The 21,362-nt window shown below is 32.4% G+C and overlaps 1 protein-coding gene and 1 long non-coding RNA gene across 2 annotated transcripts; both read right to left on the reverse strand.

Annotated features, from left to right (window-relative positions):
• Positions 1–6,406: 6,406 nt before the first annotated feature.
• On the reverse strand, positions 6,407–8,785 carry LOC148197928 (uncharacterized). Its single transcript, XR_015786820.1, has 2 exons — positions 8,698–8,785; positions 6,407–6,626 (listed from the first exon to the last, which is right to left on the reverse strand). It is a non-coding gene; the product is annotated as an uncharacterized LOC148197928 (long non-coding RNA).
• A 6,771-nt stretch (positions 8,786–15,556) lies between these two features.
• On the reverse strand, positions 15,557–18,755 carry LOC124848586 (FK506-binding-like protein). The gene is made up of 3 exons (XM_047326303.2): positions 18,504–18,755; positions 18,243–18,375; positions 15,557–16,705 (listed from the first exon to the last, which is right to left on the reverse strand). The coding sequence occupies exons 2-3, from the start codon at positions 18,328–18,330 to the stop codon at positions 15,873–15,875; spliced, it is 921 nt and encodes a 306-aa protein (XP_047182259.1). The 5' UTR covers positions 18,331–18,375; positions 18,504–18,755; the 3' UTR covers positions 15,557–15,872.
• Between the last annotated feature and the right edge of the window lie 2,607 nt (positions 18,756–21,362).

The raw sequence follows: 21,362 nt of genomic DNA on the forward strand, positions 1-21,362 counted from the left end.
ACTAGAACGAAAATTTTAGAAGTGGAGATTAACATTATTGGTTTAAAATTTTAAGAGGTTAAAAATCACATAATTATTTAATACTTTTATGTGATTTTTAGGTTAAAAACCAATTAACTTAAAAATCAGTATAACATTTATATAAAAATTCAATTTGGTTTGAATTGGAAACGGGCAGAATTACCATATAAAAAATATTGAAACTGAATTAATAAGAAATAATGAATTTAGAAACTAAATTAAATATAAAACATTTGACACATAATATTGTCACCTAACATGATACTGGCTTGATATATGAACATTTTCTTTTAAATTAAGAAAAATTAAAAAAAATTAGAAAAAGAAAATAAAGAAACTAGACACATGACATACATTATTAACTATCTGTTAATTATTTAAACAACATAAATAAAAAATGATTAAATTGAATAAAATTCACGAAAATTAAAATCTTATTAAAAAAAATACTAGGACTGAATTGATAAAACCAAACAAAAGTAGAAAATAAATTAGTATTTTAATCTTTTTATTATCATCATTACTACTCATTGTACTTATTAATGTATGTATAATATTGTTAATTTCACACTTAATATTATATCTTTCAGTAAGCGGTTGGTTATATTTTATGTAAATCAAATCAAGTAATTTTCTGTAATAAGCTTATTAATATTTTCTAAATGAATTTGCATTATGAATAACTAAAATGTTAAGTAATTCCCTCCTACTTTCTAGAGTAAAAATAATAGCGAAATAAACTATGGAAAATAATTATTGTTACTTGCCCAAATGTACTTTAATTGTCAGCTTAAAATCTTTGATTGCTAGCTTTTGCAGGATTTGAGTTGTGGTATAACACTTACAATAGCTTCTATGAAAATGTTTAAATATCTTAAATGGAACTGTAGTTTTTCTTTATTCTTTGCAAAGTCATAAATCTAAGCACTTTACAACAATTTTTGTAACTATTCTTTCCTTATCTTTTTTTCGAAGACTTGTTTTTTCTCCATTTATTTCCTCAAGTTGGACGATAATATATTTGATTTACTACACTAATCTAAGGCCTTTTCTTTCTTAAGGATACAAACACAATGCATTTTGAAACGTCACTTTAGGTTATAGTTGTGATCACCTCTTGAAGATAAAAAGATTTTAAGAGATTTTTCATCGAATTTCGAAAGACAAAATCCTTAATTGAATTTTAAAATTTGAGAAAAAAAAAAATCCTTCATTAGATATTAAAATTTGACAAACAAAAAATCTTTTATCGGATTTCGAAATCCATAATTCTTAATCAAATCCTAAACTTTACTAGAGAACAATAAAAGAATTTTAATACGTTATGTATATTTTTTGTTTGTGGGTTTCTTTAAAATGTTCGGTCTTTTTATTTTACTTTTAAATAGCATTTGTAATTTTATATACTAAAATAACAAATTTATTAATTCAAAACATATAATCCATACATACATTGAAGAATTACCATTATAGTTATTCAAGGATATAAACAGTATCACGACACTAAAAGAAACTCCAACTCCAAGATACTAAGACATAATTAAACCTTACAACAATTTCAGACAAACAAAAAATAAACAACAATATCATCACCATCCAAATTTGCTTCACCCTCGTATGTTCACATGGTAATAATGGTAAAAGAAGTAAACAAATAAGAGAATACATAAACAAATGAGAGGGGATAAACTAATTTATAAATAATAAACATATAACATTTAAACTGATTTCATCATAAAATAATTTAATTTAAACATTTATAGACTAATCAATCATACAATTACAGCTCTTTAAATTTAATTATTTGGATACATGTTTCAATATCAAATTTACCATAAACATGCATTTGTGGTGACCTTTACTACTCTATAGAGTCATTGCTAATGTATTTCACTCTACCATACACTAGGTTAATTCCCTTCACATCTTAGGCCAAGGAAAAGTTTCTAGAATAGAATATCTTGGTACTCTCACCACCATTATACTTTATATAAGTGTGAATGATTATTAGAGTATTAAGATATCTCTTTACTTGAATCCGTACATCTATGCGCACACTAAAGAAAACATATTCAATGGGATTCCCTCCTTGGATTGTCTTAAAACTCATCCATTCATACCATGTTTAAGAGTAATAACATCAAAACCATTATGAACATCATGATCTCATAATCACATAACTTGAGAATGTAAAAAGAACTACAAGACAGAACACACACAGTAAACTGGTGCTCAATGACAACAAGGCACGCTCAACACTTGAGTTCATAAGGGCTCACTATCAAGGGAGTGCTCAATGGTAAGGACTAGTGCTCAACGTCAGGGCCATTGAAGCTCTTTGAATTGGGCGTGCTCAATGGTAGAAACTATCACTTAGCTTGTCACGAAAATGCCATTGAGTGTGAGGTTTTAAAACCAGTGCTCAACGCTCCTAGTTTGTCGATCAATGCCATACCAAATGCTTATGAAAATGTGAGATTTTGGCTTGTTCCATTGTACAATTTGATATCTTGCATTTTTCTCAACTCAAATTCATTTCAAATGTTTTATAATTGATACCCAAATTAACCAAATTGCAATAATTAAAATTTCTCATTCCAAAACATCCCAATTCATATAATTTCCCCAATCAACAAACCCATTCCAATTCCAGCACAACAAAAATACAAAGTACACAACAATACCATTAAAAACAATTCAGATTCAACATGCAAACAATTCAATGACAAAAAATTAATCATGAAATGTGTAAAAAACCTAGCTTCCCTCACTTTAGAAGATAACTTAGAATTCTCTAAGAACCCCAATTGCCTTTAACTTTAACTTGTGAAAGTTCTACCTTAACTTAAAGACAACGGAAAAACAATTCGAATCGAACCAAACAAACCACTTATTAGTCGAGAGTGAAAAACAGACACAAAGAGCACATACAACCTAAGAGATATTGCATACAAAGCAAGACTAAACAACACAAAGTGTGAGAGATCGAAAATTATCCGAATGAGATATTGTTGGATTAGATTTTAAGAGGACTATACGGGCGTCACAGTCTCAACCACTGAATATGAAGATAATGAAATTTAAGCGAGGAGAATAAAGAAACGTATCAAGGTTGAATGATAATATGTTAGAGAAAAAGAGGTTTTTTCATTTTCAAACTCCAAGAGTGGCTGATTTTAATTTATTAAAAAAAAAGCTTTATAAATTAAAAGGGTTTTACAGGAAATATTTATACTAAAACATGGGCGGATTAAAAAAATTATCTAAAACTGATTCATAAGTTAACAATTGTTTTAAGCTATTTCTTTTTAATTTTGAACAGTTTGATTCAATTTCGGAGTAAAAACACAGAACTACACTCCCATTAAATCAAACTATAATATATAATATATAATATTTATATTTAATTAATAAGTTGTAAATATAGATAAGTATGTTCTTCTAAAACAGTTTTACTGTTTAATTATATTTTTTCATATTTATTAAAACATAATAAAAAATTATATAAGGTTATGTAATTTATTTATAAATGTAAGATTATATTTTTAGCCATTTTTTTTATCATAAATAATCAATGATTTTGTAATGATAAAAATAAACAAAATTGAAATTATTTGGTCTGATTTAAATGTTATGCTAAATTAAAATTAAACTCCATTTAGATTTTACATTTATTTTAAATAAATTTTAATAGAAATTTAATCGATCGAGTTCATTAGATTTTTATTTTGGTAGTAACTTTGTTTTGGTTCATATACGGTGGCAGATTTTGTTTAAGAAAGTGTGGTTCCGAGGTATTGGGTTAAGTGGTCCCAAACCATTGTCTCGTTAAAGCTAGCAGTATGCATGGACCAAAATAAAGATGATCCATCAATGTCCTTAAAAGATATGTCCCTTGAAAAAGTAAAACTAAATAAATTCATTCAATTGGATAAACTTTGTTTATAAATAGGAAAATGATACTTGAACAACCTCTTTTGACAACATTTAGACACGGGACAGGTGTCTAAATGGGAGTGGTCCACGTGGAAAATTAAAATGAAAATGAAATATGACGTGGAAAGGGAGTGGTCAGGGGTTTTAGTTTGGCGTTTGAAATTTGAATTTCATTTTTGAACAATTGTAGAGAGAGAAGCGAAGGTTGAGAGAGAGAGAGTCTAACCTAGAGAGAGCCCGAGAGAGTTGGAGAAAGGGAGTTCGAGAGAGAGAGAGGTCCGACGGATTGCTTGCCGGAGTGCCGCCGGACAACGTTGAAGGCCGTCGGAGGTCCTCAACCCCTCCAGCCGGTTCCGATTCAAGGTCGCCGCAGCTCCAACGTTGGCGAACGAACCGAAGACGGCGTCGTCTTCGCTCCGGCCCAACAAACTAGGTGCGCGTTCTGAGTCTCGCTTCGTCCCACCTGCTTCCCTCCCTGTGCCGGAGTGCCGCCGGAGCATCACCGGAGTGGCGACTGTACGGTGGACGAAAAAGAGGGGTTTTCCGGGTTGTTAGTCCCACCCACACATTTTTCTTCCTGTGTGTTCCAATCGGCACACGTTGTGTTCACTAAAGGTTCGTTTGTTTTATTTCAGTGGAATGAAGCTTTAATCTATGTATGATGTTGTTTGTGGATGATTTTGGTTATGTATGATCCGTTGTCTGTAAGCGGTAATAATATGACTTGTTGGATAAATTAAATGTGTGGTGATTGATACTATGGACACGAGAACATAAACATTATTCCTTTGACGATACTGAAAATGTTTACGGAAAAAGTGGGAAAATTTATGGAATAAATTTCACTTTTTATGCTTTACCCGTAATCTAGATATTTGATAAGTTATTAGATGAAATAAATGTGGTGGGATGACTTGGGATTTTAGAAGGTCCTTTGATATAATTAATGATACTGTGTGTGTGGTTGTCCATTTCATGTTTATCCTTTACAATTTGACATATAATTGAATTCTATTGCATTTTGTTGTGTTCATGATTTTTATAGATGTTGTTTGGTTAATTTTACATTGTTGTTGTAATTTTGTTGGATTGGTAGTATGTTGCATTTGAATGACTACTGTAACTACTTCCAGTCTAATATCATCGGATTTCATGACATTGTTAATGTTGAATTTGTTAGTGCAATTACATTTCATTTAATTAATTTGGACAATATGTTTATGGTTATTCGTACTTTATGGTGTGATATTTTATTTGTTGTAGTTGTTTGTCCCAATTATCCATGACGGGCATTGGTGGTGCTACGCTGTGAAGATTCCATCACTGCAAATGTTTGCACTGGACTCTTTTGGGCACAAAAGAAAAGAACGACAAAAGATTGACAATATCATTGTATGTGTAGTAATTGATGTTTACTTTGTAATTACAAATTTATAATGGGAGAAGACATTGTGCTTTCTGTGCCACGAATTTGTTAATAAATTCCTAAATAAGTGTTTCCAAATTACTCAGAAATTGAAGAAATGAAGGAGAAGACATTAGGCACCCCAAAATGAGTGTGGTGTACCAAGTTGGCCTTTATGTGCAAAAAGTTATATCCAAGTACCCACTTAATTAGCCTTTGGTACCAGTTCTGGTCCTGCACCTGAAGCGTTACCCATTGTGCTTTCTGTGCCAGGAATTTGTTAATAAATTCCAAATAAGTGTTTCCAAATGACTTCTCACCAAATACTTATACACACCTTTAACCCATGCACTGTGGGAATAAACTTCTTTTTTGGGGTATGTATGTTGTTCAATATTATGTGTGTCCTTTCATTCAAATAAATAACATTAATTTATAACTTGGTTCCATTTTTTTTTCATGAATATGGTACAATTAAATATAGTTTACATATAGTTTATTATTATAATATAATAATTTTAATATTTACCAATTACTGCTTATGGTAATAATTACTATCCACGTAATGTTATTGACAAATGTGGCCATTTAATTTCTCATTGTTATTTCATTCAAAGCACCGTTTCACAATTTATTCAAACGTTACATTATAAATTATTTTTATTAGTGATCAATGCTAATTAGTTTCGCCATCAATCGTTACATCCAATAATGTGAATGATATAAATTACTAGATTACTATTAATTTTTTGTTCTCTTTTGCTTGTGTATTAATAAATGTTGACAATGTATGTTATCATTTCCACCAAGAGAGTAGGGAATCTTTCATTTATGATTCTACCAATTATCCTGATACCTCATTGTTTGCGGTGAAGTTGACAAAATCACAATCACAGAGAAGTCATTTGGTATGTGGTAAATACAATTTTTTTTGAAAGCACTGACCGAACGGTGCACAAGTGAAAACCTAACATTGAGACCGAACTGTAACACCCAAATATTTTAAAGGGTATTACTGATAGTAGAGACTAAATTAATTCGATATCTCATATAAACAATCAAACTTTATTTCAATTACTCCAAAGTACAATACCAAACTTACAAACTTTAAACAATATAGTCTTCACCGTTGACATTTCAACTTTTAAATTTTACACAACATAATCTTCCCAATACAAATTTATTCTTTTTACAAAAATCCATGAAAGGTTTTCCCCGCATCTCTCTCATCTCTAAGCTTTTTCAACCACATCTGCAACATTATCTAATCACATATAACATGAGTTATATGATCATAGCATAAACAAATAAGGGTAAGCCAACCATATCAAATCAATCATTAAACTTGTAATAAGAATAGTTTAATCATTTATTTCTACAATTACTCAAATATCATTACCCCGATGTCATTAATTCATCATTATCAAAATCATCTTCCTCAATTTCATAAACCTTACAATTTATACTATGCTTACTCACGAAGCCTTATGGTCAGACCGCTCTCTGCCTGCTTCCTTAAGCCTCACCTGTATACTATGTCTTACTCTCTGAAGCCTTATGGTCAGACTGCTCTCTGCCTGCTTCTATAAAACTTATGAACCACATATTTATGTCAAAGCCTTATGGTCAGACCACTTGCTGCCTGCTTTCATTAACCTCAGGTGTTACTTTGTTCATACCAAGCTCTCATGGTATAACCGAACATACTACTTCCCGTAGGAAACATCATTTCATAAGCAATAATTTCTTATATCCACTCCAACATTTCATCACATCAACATTTCATACTCTCTTATCCACTCCAACATTTCATCAAATCAACAATTCATAACCTCTTCTCCACATAACTCAATCATGTTCATTCTCTAATCATAATTTGACAATAACCTATTTTGGTGTCAATAAATTAAACATATCGCCAGCTATCATACTTCATATTATAAACTCATTTTTGACCATAACGAGTATAACTCAACATATTTTCACCAATTAAAGATTCATAGATCAGCCAAAACATTTCATCATATCTTAGCCACTACGTATTAAAGTCTGAGCTCAATGTAACGATAAATAAAATATATATGAAGTTTTTACCATGATAACTTTATGCATCTCCAATTAACTTATTTTATTTTAATTTCATCCTATTAGAGATCTTTCTTTACCCCAATTGGTCACCGGAGAGGACCCAGATGTCTGAACGCATCAAACTCACCTTCGACGCCAACACATATGACTAGTCACAACTGACTGGACCAGGCCAGGGCTGCTCTATGATCAGGGATGTGCCAACTCAGGTTTTTAAGGTTCCTCTATCCTACCAACAAAGGGAGGCCTTCAATAATTAACAATTTATTTATTTAAATTATCTACCTTGTTCGCTTATGCTCTAAATCTAAAATGCCTAATTTTAATATTTTTACTTCCTCTTACAACAACCTCAAATAGTATCACTACATCTATTTAATACTCATATACAAGTTATTACAGAATCCTTACTCCAGACCTTCCAACAAGATCAATTTCAGCCAAGAAACTCATTCATGATAGAATTCATACAAGATAATTATAAACAATTACCCATAATAAGATATTACTATAAATGGTCATAGAAGAATACAATATTTGACAATCATAAGAATAATCTTAATATAAAAATTCATGGGAAACAAGAAGTTGAATCTGGCAGAGCCGGTTAGACAACTTCTAATCCATCCCAAAATACAATATAATTAAATAACAAGAACAATACATGTCTGGGGAAATAAGAAGTTGAATCTGGCAAAGCCGGTTAGACAACTTCTAATCCTTCCAAAAATGCAATAAAATAAATAAGTAAAGCAATAAATAGTTTGGGGAAACAAGAAGTTGAATCTGGCAGAGCCGGTTAGACAACTTCTAATCCTTCCAAAAGTGCAATAAAATAAATAACTGAAGCAATAGAAAGTTTGGGGAAACAAGAAATTGAATCTGGCAGAGCCGGTTAGACAATTTCTAATCCTTCCAAAATACAATAAAATTAAATAAGGAAAACAATAGAATGTTTGGGGAAACAAGAAATTGAATCTGGCAGAGCCGGTTAGACAATTTCTAATCCTTCCAAAATACAAAAAAATAAACAACTGATAACATACAAGTGGCATAACATAATCAACATTACATTTTACAATTATCACACTTGGATATCAACACAAAGTATACTCTCATTTAAAATTTAAGATCATACAGAAACAAAATACTCCATATTCAAGATATAAGATCAAAAAAAACAAAATATAGCATATCCAAGACTCAAGATAATACAAAAGGAAATACTCAAAGTTAGCTCCCCTTACCTCTATTACAGACTTAATCCCCTCGTCCTCTGAAAACTTCCAGAATATCCCCTTTGAAATTCTTCCCACTCTCTTCTCTCAAAAATTTTCTAAGTTCTTTGGTGTAAATTTTCAGCCTCCCCCCCTTGGCTATTTATAGCAAAAAAAAATTTACTATTCATTTTTACTATTCATTTTAACTATTCATTTTTTTATTCATTTTACTATTACAAAAATAATTTTTTATTTGCAATTTGATAAATTCTGATCTCAAAGCTACGTGGAACACTTATCCTTTCCAAAAATATTTTTTTTTTTTTACTATTCACTTTTTACTATTCACCTTTTACTATTCACAATTTTTTTTTATCTAGTATTTAACTTACAAATATTTTTCAAGGATCTTACACGAACGGTCTCCAAAAAACACGAAATGAACGAACGGTCGCTAAAGACCGAGCGTCCAAAGTAAGAACAAGACGAGTCGAACGTCACAGAGCAACGATAATAAAAAACAAAACAGAGAAATGGTCGAACGATCTCTAACAGTGAAGTTAGAGACCGAACGGTTGTTCACCTAGGCCGAACGGTTGTTCACCTAGGCCGAACGATCTCTAACAGTGAAGTTAGAGACCGAACGGTTGTTCACCTAGGCCGAACGTCCTGACGTGCGACGAACGATCGTTTACAACAACAAACAGACCGAACGGTCATACACAGAAGTATGTCCGAACGGTATTAAGTGTAAACAACTGAAGGCAGAAAAAGCCGAACGGTAATAACAGTGAGACCAAACGGTCTCTGAAAAAGGGCAACAGCGGAAAAACATAGGAAAATTGTAAACCGAACGTTCTTGACCGAGCGGTAATAAGAATATAGTGTAAGCACCGAACGGTATGAACATTAGCATGAAGGAAGGAGCCGTTCGGTCTCTAACAGACCGAACGGTATGAACATTAAGAACGAGCGGTCTCAAAACAACAAGCACGAACAGAGAAGCCGAACGGTTCTAAAGAGTGACCAAACGGTATGACAGGCAGGAACAGTAAACGCGCACAGAAACGTAGCTGCAGTGAATTAGAATGCACAAATTAAACTTAAGCATAAAACGCAAACCCAGAAACACAAACTTGAATGGAACCAGCGACTGAAAGCAAGCATGAACAATAAAATCCTACCATGACAGCGTGAAAGAGATGATGAACAGTAAAACTTGCACAAACAGAGAATCCAAATTACAGTTTATGGAAGAGGTATATAAATGCAAAAGTAAATGAGCACAAGCTTAAATGAAAGATTTGCAAAACCAGATGATGAGACATCACGAAGTCAAGCAACATCATCCTCTCATCCAGCAGTGATTGGTTTCCTTCATCCTCCAACCTCTCATTCCAAGCTCTCCAAAGACGTTCCAAGCGAAACCATTTGCAGCTGGATGTGTACGTACGCGGTGGCTAGTGAACGTGCGCCTCCAAGTTGGCAGCTGGATTCAGTCCTCCTATCTCCAAAAGCAACGTTCCAAAGACCAAGAGCCAAAGGTGAGAGAGTCCGTTTGAGAAGTATATGGCAGCTGGATGTGTACTGAGGTGTGGGCTGGGTGCAGTTCTCCTCTCTCAAGGCAACATTCTCCAAGAAACAAAAACAATATGAGAGAGTTCTCCCGTCCCCATCTGCATGCTGAATGTCGTCCCCCTTTCTTCGAGAGCCCCTGGAAAAAAGATGAGAACCTAGAGTTGTTGTTGGAGAATCTCCCTGCTCCTGGCCGTCCACCTTCTCTTGTTCTCCACCTCTCTTACAAAAATAATTTCTCCACTCCTCTTTTCAGAGAATTCCTGAACCAGCAAGCGTGCAGCTATTCTTTCTGCATTTTTGGAGGTGGCAGTTATCAGTCCCCGAGCGTGAATGAGTGCAGCCTCTTTCTTTTCTATTTTCTTCCTCCGGACCATGTTGGATGTGTTTGTTATTCTCTTGGGGCGTCAGTGTGCAGGCCATGCGTCTTCCAATTGAACCAAAGAAAATAATATCTACCACGCTTCTTGTATGCTCTGCTGCCTCCAACGTGTAGTGTGCTTCTTGTTCCAAAATGGAATGCACTGTGTCCAACTCTACATCACGTGTACACCACTTCTTGCTTTCTTCTGTTTTCTCTTCGGCTGGAGTGCTACATTCCCTTCTTCCGTGGGCCTCATTGCCTTGGTGCGGGATGTGTGATCTTGTGTTGGACCGTGGCTTCACTAAGCTGGACAAGCATCAGCTGTTTGGACCGAGTGCACCCTCCCAGCTCAAGTGAATTAGTAGCTGCTTCCTTAAATTGCCAAAGCCTAATTGTCCAATGTGAACCGTGGCAGCTGCGTGTGTTTCTTTCCAGTCAGTCTGCTACAGTTTGAATGTAATAATGCACTTTTGTTTCTCCAACAATTGGAATAAAATGTGAATCAGTGTGCTACAGTTCTACACTTTTAATGATTCCATGTGATAACCCATGTGTCATGTCCATAGTATCAATCACCACACATTTAATTCATTCAACAAATACTATTAATAAACCACTTCCATCATACATAAACAACATTCCACCGTCATCGAACAAGTCATATTTTTACAGCTTACAAACAACATATCATACATAACCAAAATCATCCACAAACAACATCATACATAGATTAAAGCTTCATTCCACTGAAATAAAACAAACGAACCTTCAGTGAACACAACGTGTGCCGGTTGGAACACACAGGAAGAAAAATGTGTGGGTGGGACTAACAACCCGGAAAACCCCTCTTTTTCGTCCACCGTACAGTCGCCACTCCGGCGATGCTCCGGCGGCACTTCGGCACAGGGAGGGAAGCAGGTGGGACGAAGCGAGACTCAGAACGCGCACCTAGTTCGCTGGGCCGGAGGGAAGACGACGCCGTCTTCGGTTCGTTCGCCAACGTCGGAGCTGCGGCGACCGTGAATCGGAACCGGCTGGAGGGGTTGAGGACCTCCGACGGCCTTCAACGTTGTCCGGCGGCACTCCGGCAAGCAATCCGTCGGACCTCTCTCTCTCGAACTCCCTTTCTCCAACTCTCTCGGGCTCTCTCTAGGTTAGACTCTCTCTCTCAACCTTCGCTTCTCTCTCTACAATTGTTCAAAATGAAATTCAAATTTCAAACGCCAAACAAAAACCCCTGACCACTCCCTTTGCACGTCATATTTCATTTTCATTTTAATTTTCCACGTGGACCACTCCCATTTAGACACCTGTCCCGTGTCTAAATGTTGTCAAAAGAGGTTGTTCAAGTATCATTTTCCTTATAAATATTTATGTATAAATCTAAGAAATTACTAAAGAGAAAATATAATTTTTAAGAATATTTTAAAGTCTAGTAATTAAGAATATTATTGTCCATTGTTTTACCCCCACTAATTACAAATGATAAATTTATGAATAAATAATTGAATTTTATTTATACGAACTTCACTACGCATGTTTAGAGAGATTCATTTGTCACTGTTATTGTAGTGAGGCATCTAGCATCCAATTTTTGGTTGTTCCACGTCCTCTCACAACGTCTTCATCAATTATAAATTAAACAATATTTATAATTTTTTATAGATAATTCTCGATAAAGTAACTACAGATTTCTTTTTTCAATTTTTCATTAATTTTCGTATTAATCAGTTCACATAAACTTTATCAACTTATAACCACCAATTGGGCAAGATAATCCATTTTTCTGTACATAATGCGAGATTGTTTTTTGAGCTAATAATTGTTTGCAAAGTTATTGGCCAAAAACCTTTCATGGGTTGCAATGCCTTTCTCTCTAAAATTAATGTTCATTAAAAGTATTATAAAGATTCTCAAACACTTTTGAATAACTCGCAAAAATTCGAAAACAAAAGTCTAAACAATTTTACATTGTATTTGGATGAGACAATTAAGAAAGACAATTTATTTGAAGAATTTAAATTTTTTTTATATTAAAATAGAATGTTTGATAGAGTAATTAAAAAGTAATGAATTGTTATGTTGGGTTGAAAATGAGATTGAGTTAGGTGAATTGAAGGTTAGGCCAAATCGGTTAGGGTTGAAAGTCGAGTAAAGTCGGCTACTGTTGAAGGTCAAATTGAATTGGTTAGTGCTGAAGATCAGGTCAAGTTAGTTCGGGTTGAAGGTCGGACCAAGTCATTTCATGCTGAAGGTCGAACTGAGTCAGCTTGTGTCAAAGGACGAGTTGAGTCAGGCCGTGATAAAGGTTGAGCTAAGTCATCTTAAGACAAAGGTCGAGTCTAGTTGGTTTGTGTTGATAGTCAAATCGAGTTTACTTGAACCAAAGGTTGAACGAGTTGGCTTATTCTAAAGGTTAAGCTAAGTTAACCTAAATTGAAGGTTGAAATCAATTGAAGGTTGAAAGCAATTGAAGATTGAGACGAGTCAACTCAGATTAAAGGTCAATGTTAGAAAAAACATGTCATCAATTAAGAATATTATCGTCTTTACCCTAGAGGATCACCCTATTAATAGAGAAATAAGATCAACACAAAGATACATAAAAATATAACGTGGAACCTCCAAATTTGAACAAAAACCACAACTGTTGTCTAAAGGCAACCAGGGAATAACACTATGTGAAAATTTGTATAATATATAGGCCACTCTTTTGTGTCCTATAACCCCTTGTACACCCATGCTCTTTAAAGCAAGAATTTAACTCAAACCTCACAACACTCTACTACATGAGTATAAGAAAAGCCAAATACAAGTTTAAAGTATTTTTTACTAGGGCAACTAAAACCATGGACTTAGAGTCCATTATATAATCACCAACACTCACTCCCTTGTTTATCTTAAGTGATGTGGAATTTGTCAAGATACATTATTTTCATCATACTCAACATTCAGACCTAGTATGCCCAAGTTGAATCTTTTGGAGTTAATATGAACGGAAAGTCGAAATAAGTCAATCTAGATCAAAGGTCGAGCTAACACTACAAAAAAAGTGATATTATCTATTGTATAAATTGGTAGATAATGTCCAAAATCCATAAATAAAACTGATTTACCTACAAACAAAAATCTGTAATATAATCATAGTAAAACTTATGAAGTTTTGTTACAATCATTGAGACAATCTTAAAATTTTATCATATTCAATGTCTAGTGTACCCATGTTGAATCTTTTGAAATTGATGCGAACTAAAAGTTAAAATAACTCATCCTAAATCAAAAGTCGAGCTAATACTATAAAAAAATAATATTATCTATTATGTAAATTTGTAAATAATATCTAAAATCCATAAATAAAACTGATTTACCTACCAAGAAAAATCATAACTAACACTTAGAAAATTTTGTTATATTCTATAAGACGATCTTAAATGATTTCTATAATTTTTTTTTAGTAATAACATTGCCAACTCTTTTATACTCACATATTTAGATATTTATAAGGCAATTAACCCATTTCTCTTTTTCTTACAAATGAATTAATAAAAATACCAATTAGCTACTTAAGATGGATGTGAAGGAAAAAGTAAGGAAAATGTTATAAGATTTTAATATTAAAGATAAAACAAAGGATTAGAATCCTAAGATGGGCCATGTTTTAATTGAATGCTTCACAGCCTTTTATAGAATTCTATAGGCAAGTTAAAAGTTACCTAGTAATTGTAATTCATATGTAATTATCAGTAGATAATCAATAAATTTCTTTAATGTAACTAAACTTGAGTTTAATGATAAAGTTGAACGTGTCTTAAAATTAAATTAATTTTTTTTATCCAAAAATTGAAATTAAAATATAAAATATTTTATTTACTTCGTCCAAATAAATTAGTTAAGAAATGAAGAGAATTTAATTATAAATAATTTAAATATGATATATTTCAATTTTTTGAAATGATTAAAATTCCTTGTCCAAACATAAGATATAAAATTTCTTCTTATATTCATCATCAAGGAAAATCATATTTCTGTTATCATATTTATTTGTCCTTGAAAAACATTTCTGTTTGCAAAAATAAAGTAATTAATATGATGAAATAGTAAGAACACTAGAGATTAAAATAAAATACTCAATAGAATGATAAACAAATATTAGAATGTTTACATCTATTATTTCAAGAGTTCGTAATACACCAAATCACGCCTAATTATTTCTGTAATTGGTGACGACTTTAAAATAATTGGTGGTTACTTTTCTTTTCTTTGAAAGTTAAAGAAAATAATTTAAGTTTTATGAAATTAAAATAAAGTATTTGCCATCGTTCTCCTCACATAATTTTAGAAAAAAAAATTGTAAAATACAATTTTATATATAAAAGAAATTGAACTTTATTGGTATTTACCATCATATACTCAAGCATATGAATAACATATTAATATACATTATTATTTGTTTATGCTGGAAATAACCAGTAATGTTCAGTTTTGTTTTTAGAATATTAATAGATAATTCAAATAAAAAAGTATGTATCTTTATATACTAAGATTCGGTATGCAATTACTTTTTCTTTATAAGTTAAAAAAAAAATCTTATCAAACAATTTATAAAAAATATATTTTGAGGATTGAAATGAGAGAAAAAGATGATAAAATACAAAAAGAAAAAGATGAACAATAAAGTCTGATATAATAAGTTAAAACGGCTTAAAGTTGTTTTGAAAGCTATTATATAAAACTATTTCCAAAAACAAATTTTTAAAGATGAAAAAAAGAATATAAATGTTTATATTTATACACTAAAATGGAGTAAAAAAAAAGAAAAAGAAAATACAAATAGAGTAATAAAAGTGAAAACCACTTAAAGATAATATTTTGAATTTATTTAATTTTAAAAACTATTGTGTTGAGACTAAGCAAAAGAAATAAAAAATAGTATCACACATAATGAAGGAGACAAGAATAAAAGATTTTGCTTCATCTATGCAAACTTTCTCAGCATATACATAATAAACCTATCACCACATAAGGGACAACTATACTTACACTATAAACTCCAAAATATACCATAGGCCTTCCATACAAATGTATTCAAATATAAAATGATGTCTTGTCTTCTTATAAGCTACTTTATCTTACATGTTTTACTAACATAACAAAATTTATATCTTTAGCCACCTTCACAAAACTAACCTCCTAGAAGTTTCATCAAAGTCATTGCAGTCTCAGTCTAAGGTCTTTGACACTTAGCCTTTGTTTTGTATTCTTTTTACCATGCAGCAGGTGTAGGAAGAACCTCCTTAGGCACATAAATCAAATTACCCTTTCTTCCTCCTCCACCTCTATAGTTTCTTCTTCCCCTATTCACATTATTCTCATTATTGTTACCATTATATGCATGAGGGGTTTTAGACCAAGCATTGTTTTCTCTCCTTCTGTAATGGCCATCACATGTTCCCCAATTGCCATATCCACCACCGTTTCTTCCTCTTCCCATTTTGTTCATGTCACCACCACCATAGTTTTCCCTATGATTCCACCCCCAAGAATCATTCTTCCAACCCTGCAATTCGACTTCTTTTGCAGGGTCGGCATGATCCTGTTGTCCAGATTCTACTTCAATGTTTTCATGCAGGTTTGTCCCCCAGCATGTGATAGCAGTAGTTGGAGCAGAAGGTTTTGGCTGTTCCTCTTCATCGTCCCCCCATCCAGTACATGGAAGCTTCTGATCATTTAAGTATAGAGCACCACCAATAATCACAACATCTTGATCATTTCTTACCACTCCCTTACAAGGGACTCTTAATGCTTCTCTTTCCAAATCCAGAATAAGTTCAGGGTCAACAATTGCATTCCAATCTACATTATCGATGTAAATGTCTGGATCAGGCAACGATACGGTGCAGGGAATGCCGTTGATGTCAGCCCAATACTTCCTTTTTGCATTTTCAAATGCTTCCTTGCCAGCAGAGTCATCCCAGTTCACCACATTATCAAACAGATGCATATATTGCTTGGTTTCTACAATCTTTCGCCATGGAACTGAGCCAATTGAAGAACAAAATTTCTTTTCCCAGGCAGGCATGTTTGAATGGTAATTGTCTGAACCAAGAAAATTAAGCAGATCAGTTGACAATAAAAGGAAACTCCTACCATCATGGCCAAATCACATAACAGATGGTGTTGCAGTCTAAACAAAATAAAAACACCAGGAAAGACAGTAAATAATATGTAAAATCTCATGCAAAAGAACTGTCTTACCCTTCATGCAGTTCAGATATGATACTAATACATTCTCAATTTCTTTTTTTGCAATTACCATGCTAGTACTTTAACACATTTTAAAGGAAAGCAAAAGTTGTGAGAAACCATTATACTCTCATCATGAAATATTCAATTAATAACTACTAACATTTGCCAAAATCAACAGTTTCAATTCAAACTTGAGATGATAGAGATTTTAACTAACCAAGGATCAATAACTACATTACTCTTTCAATAATTGAATTGTGTAGGTATTGCTTCAAACAGTCAAATATGTATCCAAAAGATTCCATTAATATATACTTTGACGGTTTCAATTTAGAACACAACATACAAAGTTATTAAAAAAATGGAGATTCAGTTATGTTTGCAGTACTTGGATTTCACTTAAATAATACCATGCATAATTGGATGGATGAGTCTAAAGATATTTTTTAGAAATTGCCACAATCAAGACATTTTCAGTTTCAGAACATGACAGAAATCATAATTGCTACATTTGTAAAAGAGACTATCATAGGAATAGTTTAGACTAGGCTTCGACAATCTGATAATGTGACGTTTTATCATACAGCACACCAGTTTGGGCTCAAAGCACACAAAAATTATAACATACAGAACTTGCCTGGATCCACTACAAAAGTATAGTTAGTAATGCATGTTAAACCAGTCCATTTAAATAATTCAATGACATTGGAACCGATCAATCTATTGGCCATGCAAAGCATCAATACCAACAAACTACGACACAACAACCTACCAACCAAAGATATGACAGCACTTTATAACCTTAGAGGTCATCCCTTTGATAATTGAAGCTCATAGTTACTTTCAATGACAAGTAAATGAAACCTAAACCCTCCATCATAACCCTTAACTTCACCCTTTAGCACACAACACAAACCCAACATTGAATAATCAAGCTCTAAGCCTTCAAACACAAAAGAGGCAGGGTTTCACAGCGGCCCAATCAAATCACTCCTCTCTCAACTAAGTAAATTGAATATAAGTTTCACAATACATTTAACAAATGAAAACTCCAATACATACCTGTATCTAACTAAAGCTAGTTCCTAGAAACACACGACTAGGACAAAATTAGAACTCCATCACACAGCAAAGAAAGGCAAATGAGCCATGATTACTGAAAACCGACCATTTTCAAAAAAGGGAACCCCACTTTTCAAACCAAAACCCCAATTATAATCACTAGAAAGCAGCGTCATCATAAAACGTGCAACAATTGTAACCCAGTTTTCAAAACGGTATGAAAACGAAGAAAAAGGAAAAAAGAAAACACCAAAAGAGTAATCCATGCAACAAGAATTAAACGCGGGTTCAGAACCCAAACGAAGAAAAAGAAAAGTGTACTAACCCAAAGGAGGCTTTCTGCTGTTGGAATAGGATCGCAAGTGAGCCACTTGATGATGACTCTCACCTTGTTGTTTTCTCCAATTAGCCATTCCCAGACCCAAAAAGCGAAGGACCCAGAAGAGGAAATTGGAAAGCTTCGGTCGCAAGCAGGGCAGAGGCACAATATAAGAGAAAATTTCCAAACTTTGGCAAAAGGGAGAAGCGGGCACGGATTTCACGAATTACCTCAGCAGAGAGAGAAAGAGAGATAAAAGAGAGTTACCCGTATCTATATGTGTGTATGGAGACACCAGCACATGAGACGAAGAAAGCAACCAAGAAAAGGATGATTGATTGATGGCAGAAGAAAAGGTTGAAGAAGAAGAACATGAAATTAAGGATGTCTATAGAAGGAACATTAGAATGAAAGCAGGAATGAAAGAATGAATATGTGTAATTGTGAATGGACCCCAGACAGAGGAATAGCTCTGAGGTTTCTTGTCACGCCTTGGAAGCAATTCCTTTGAAGTGAGACCCTATCATATTCGCTTCTCTATTTATAGCACATGGTTTTCTTTCTCCTTTGTTTTGTTTCAGTTTCATGAATCATCTTCTTTCTTATTTTATTTATTTATTTATTTCTTTTATCACCTTCTCTCTATTAATTAATTATTAATGATCTCTCCACAACTTCCTCTTCATTTTCCCTTTCTCTCTCCTTTTCCCTCTCATCAGATCAAACTAACAAATTCCTACAAAATCTCAACAATATCAAATTCTATCATTTTTTAATTTTTCTTATCTAATCTTTTTCATTTAAGATATAAGATTTGGTTTTATACATGTTAAATGATATTATTTTTAAATGGAAAGAGTTCTTATTTTACTTTATGTAACAGTATTTGTATTTCATGATTTTTAGAATTAGATATTATTATTTTATATAACTATTAGGTTACCTACTTACTTTATTTATATAATTAATAGTGTTATTATACCTCCTTATTTTATGTATATAATCAATAGAGTTATGATTCTTTTTATTTGACTTTTTTTTCTTTTCTTTTTTTATTTGTCTGTCATTAAATCAATACAGCACCTACTTTAAAAATAATTTATTATGCGGCGAAAACTAATATTTATATTTTATATTATTGAGACCGGTTAATTTCTATCCAAAATTCTTTTATTCAATCTTTATATTTCCGTGCTTTTCTTTATATTTCAAGATGAGTTAGCATGAGGAAAAAAATAAAAAATTGATAACATTCATAACCAAAACTTGTAGTTATTATAAAAAATATAATTGTGCATCTTGATGCAATTAAAATTTAAATAAAACAGTACAATATTTTAATATTAAAGAGTTAAAATGTTTTTAATAACTAAAGTTTATTTTATAAAACCATCATCTCTTTACAATTAAACTAAACTTTATATGATATTTATCTAGTTTATATAACTTGTTTTTGCATTTTTTTAACGATAAAAAATTATAGTTGCAGAGTAATGAAATCTACCTATTCACTGGATCAAAGGGTCAAATAAAATAATTTTTTTTTCTTTCTTTTTAGGTTTTAAGTTTGAGTTGCATGTGACTTTAAAACCATGTATAAGATTTAAGGTTGTTCTTGGAGATTTTTTATTGCTTTTTGATTATAATGGTAGAATTAAAATTTTAATTAGGATTTTTGTTGTTTGTGCAGGAATCCTGTACGATTTGGTGTTACAAGAAACCTTGTTTGAGAGAAACATCTTTGGCGGCTAAAGTAAGGAGAACTTTATTATAGTTTAATTTTGTTTTATTGACATTTGGGGTGAGATTTCTCTTGAAGGTCATGAAATTGGGTATGTTTTTCATGTGTTTGGAGTTATCTCATTTATATGTTGTGACGAAGAGATGAAATTTCATGTTAGGAATTAGCTTGTGATTTATTGATTGTTTTTGGCATGTTTTATTTGTGTAAATTGGTAATTTGGAGTAAATGATTCAATATGCATGAATGTGTATGTATTTTAATTTAAATTGACTAGTGATGTGAGTTTTGAATAGGGTATATGGTATGATATATTTGAGAATGAATTGGAAAGCATAATGGTGTGTGTTTTGAAAAATTTGGACTAAAAGTTATGGGATTTGGTTTTACATATGGTAAGAGCAATTGGAAATGATTGATTTTTGGCTAAGATATTCATTGAATTTTGAAATATTGCTTACAATTGTACCTGGATTGCTTAATTGGTTGGTGTAGTTTGTGTTGGCTTGAAATATACAAGTTTTTGTTATCTGCAGACCAAGCTGGCTTTGCTAATTGATTATGTTTGTTGGTAATCGATTAACAACTATAGGATTTGTGATTTATAGTCTTGTAATCAATTACACATTGTTTGTACGATTACTAGTTCAAAGTTATTAAAATTTAAACTACATGAAAGGAAAATGTTGAGAGTTTTTTTATTTGAGGTATGTAGAAAATATGTATTTTAGGAATGATAAATGTGGGTGATAAGAAGTGTAAAACACGTTAATGTGATGAAATTATTTTATATATATATATATATATATTGTGTGTTAGCAAAAATCAAAGATGAAGTTTTGATGATGAACAGATTTGCACAAGTCAAGATCCATAAAGACAAATTGAAGATCTCTGTATTTTATAAAGCTTTTATAATAATCAAAGTTGATGTAATAGTGCTCAAATATGTATTAGGGTTGATTCTTGTAATTTATATTTGATTTATTTAGTTAATCGATTATTCCTGAGAATAATCAATTAACACTAGCCGTTGGGGGTTTCAGATTTGAAAAACTAGCCGTTGGGGGTTTCAGATTTGAAAAACTAGCCGTTGTACTCATTATTAATCGATTAATATTTATGTTAATTGATTAAATGCGTTAGATGGCCCGTTTTCGAAGAATGGAAGGGTATTAGGCTGAGTCTATAAAATGGCTCACTCTTTATCTCAAAAATAACTCTTCCCTTGTGCAAAAGATCTCTGAACTCTTTGAGAACTCTGTGAGATTATTGAAGCTAAGGAAACTCTTGTCTGCAAAGTCCTGAAGTGCTTCTGCGGTGATAGAGGAATAGCTTGTTCATCCTTGGTGTGTCTGAGGAAGTGCCTGGAAGAGAATCATCCT

This window comes from Vigna umbellata, chromosome 5 (assembly GCF_029865625.1).
Source record: "Vigna umbellata cultivar VRB3 chromosome 5, Vumbellata_1.0, whole genome shotgun sequence".
NCBI lineage: Eukaryota > Viridiplantae > Streptophyta > Magnoliopsida > Fabales > Fabaceae > Vigna > Vigna umbellata.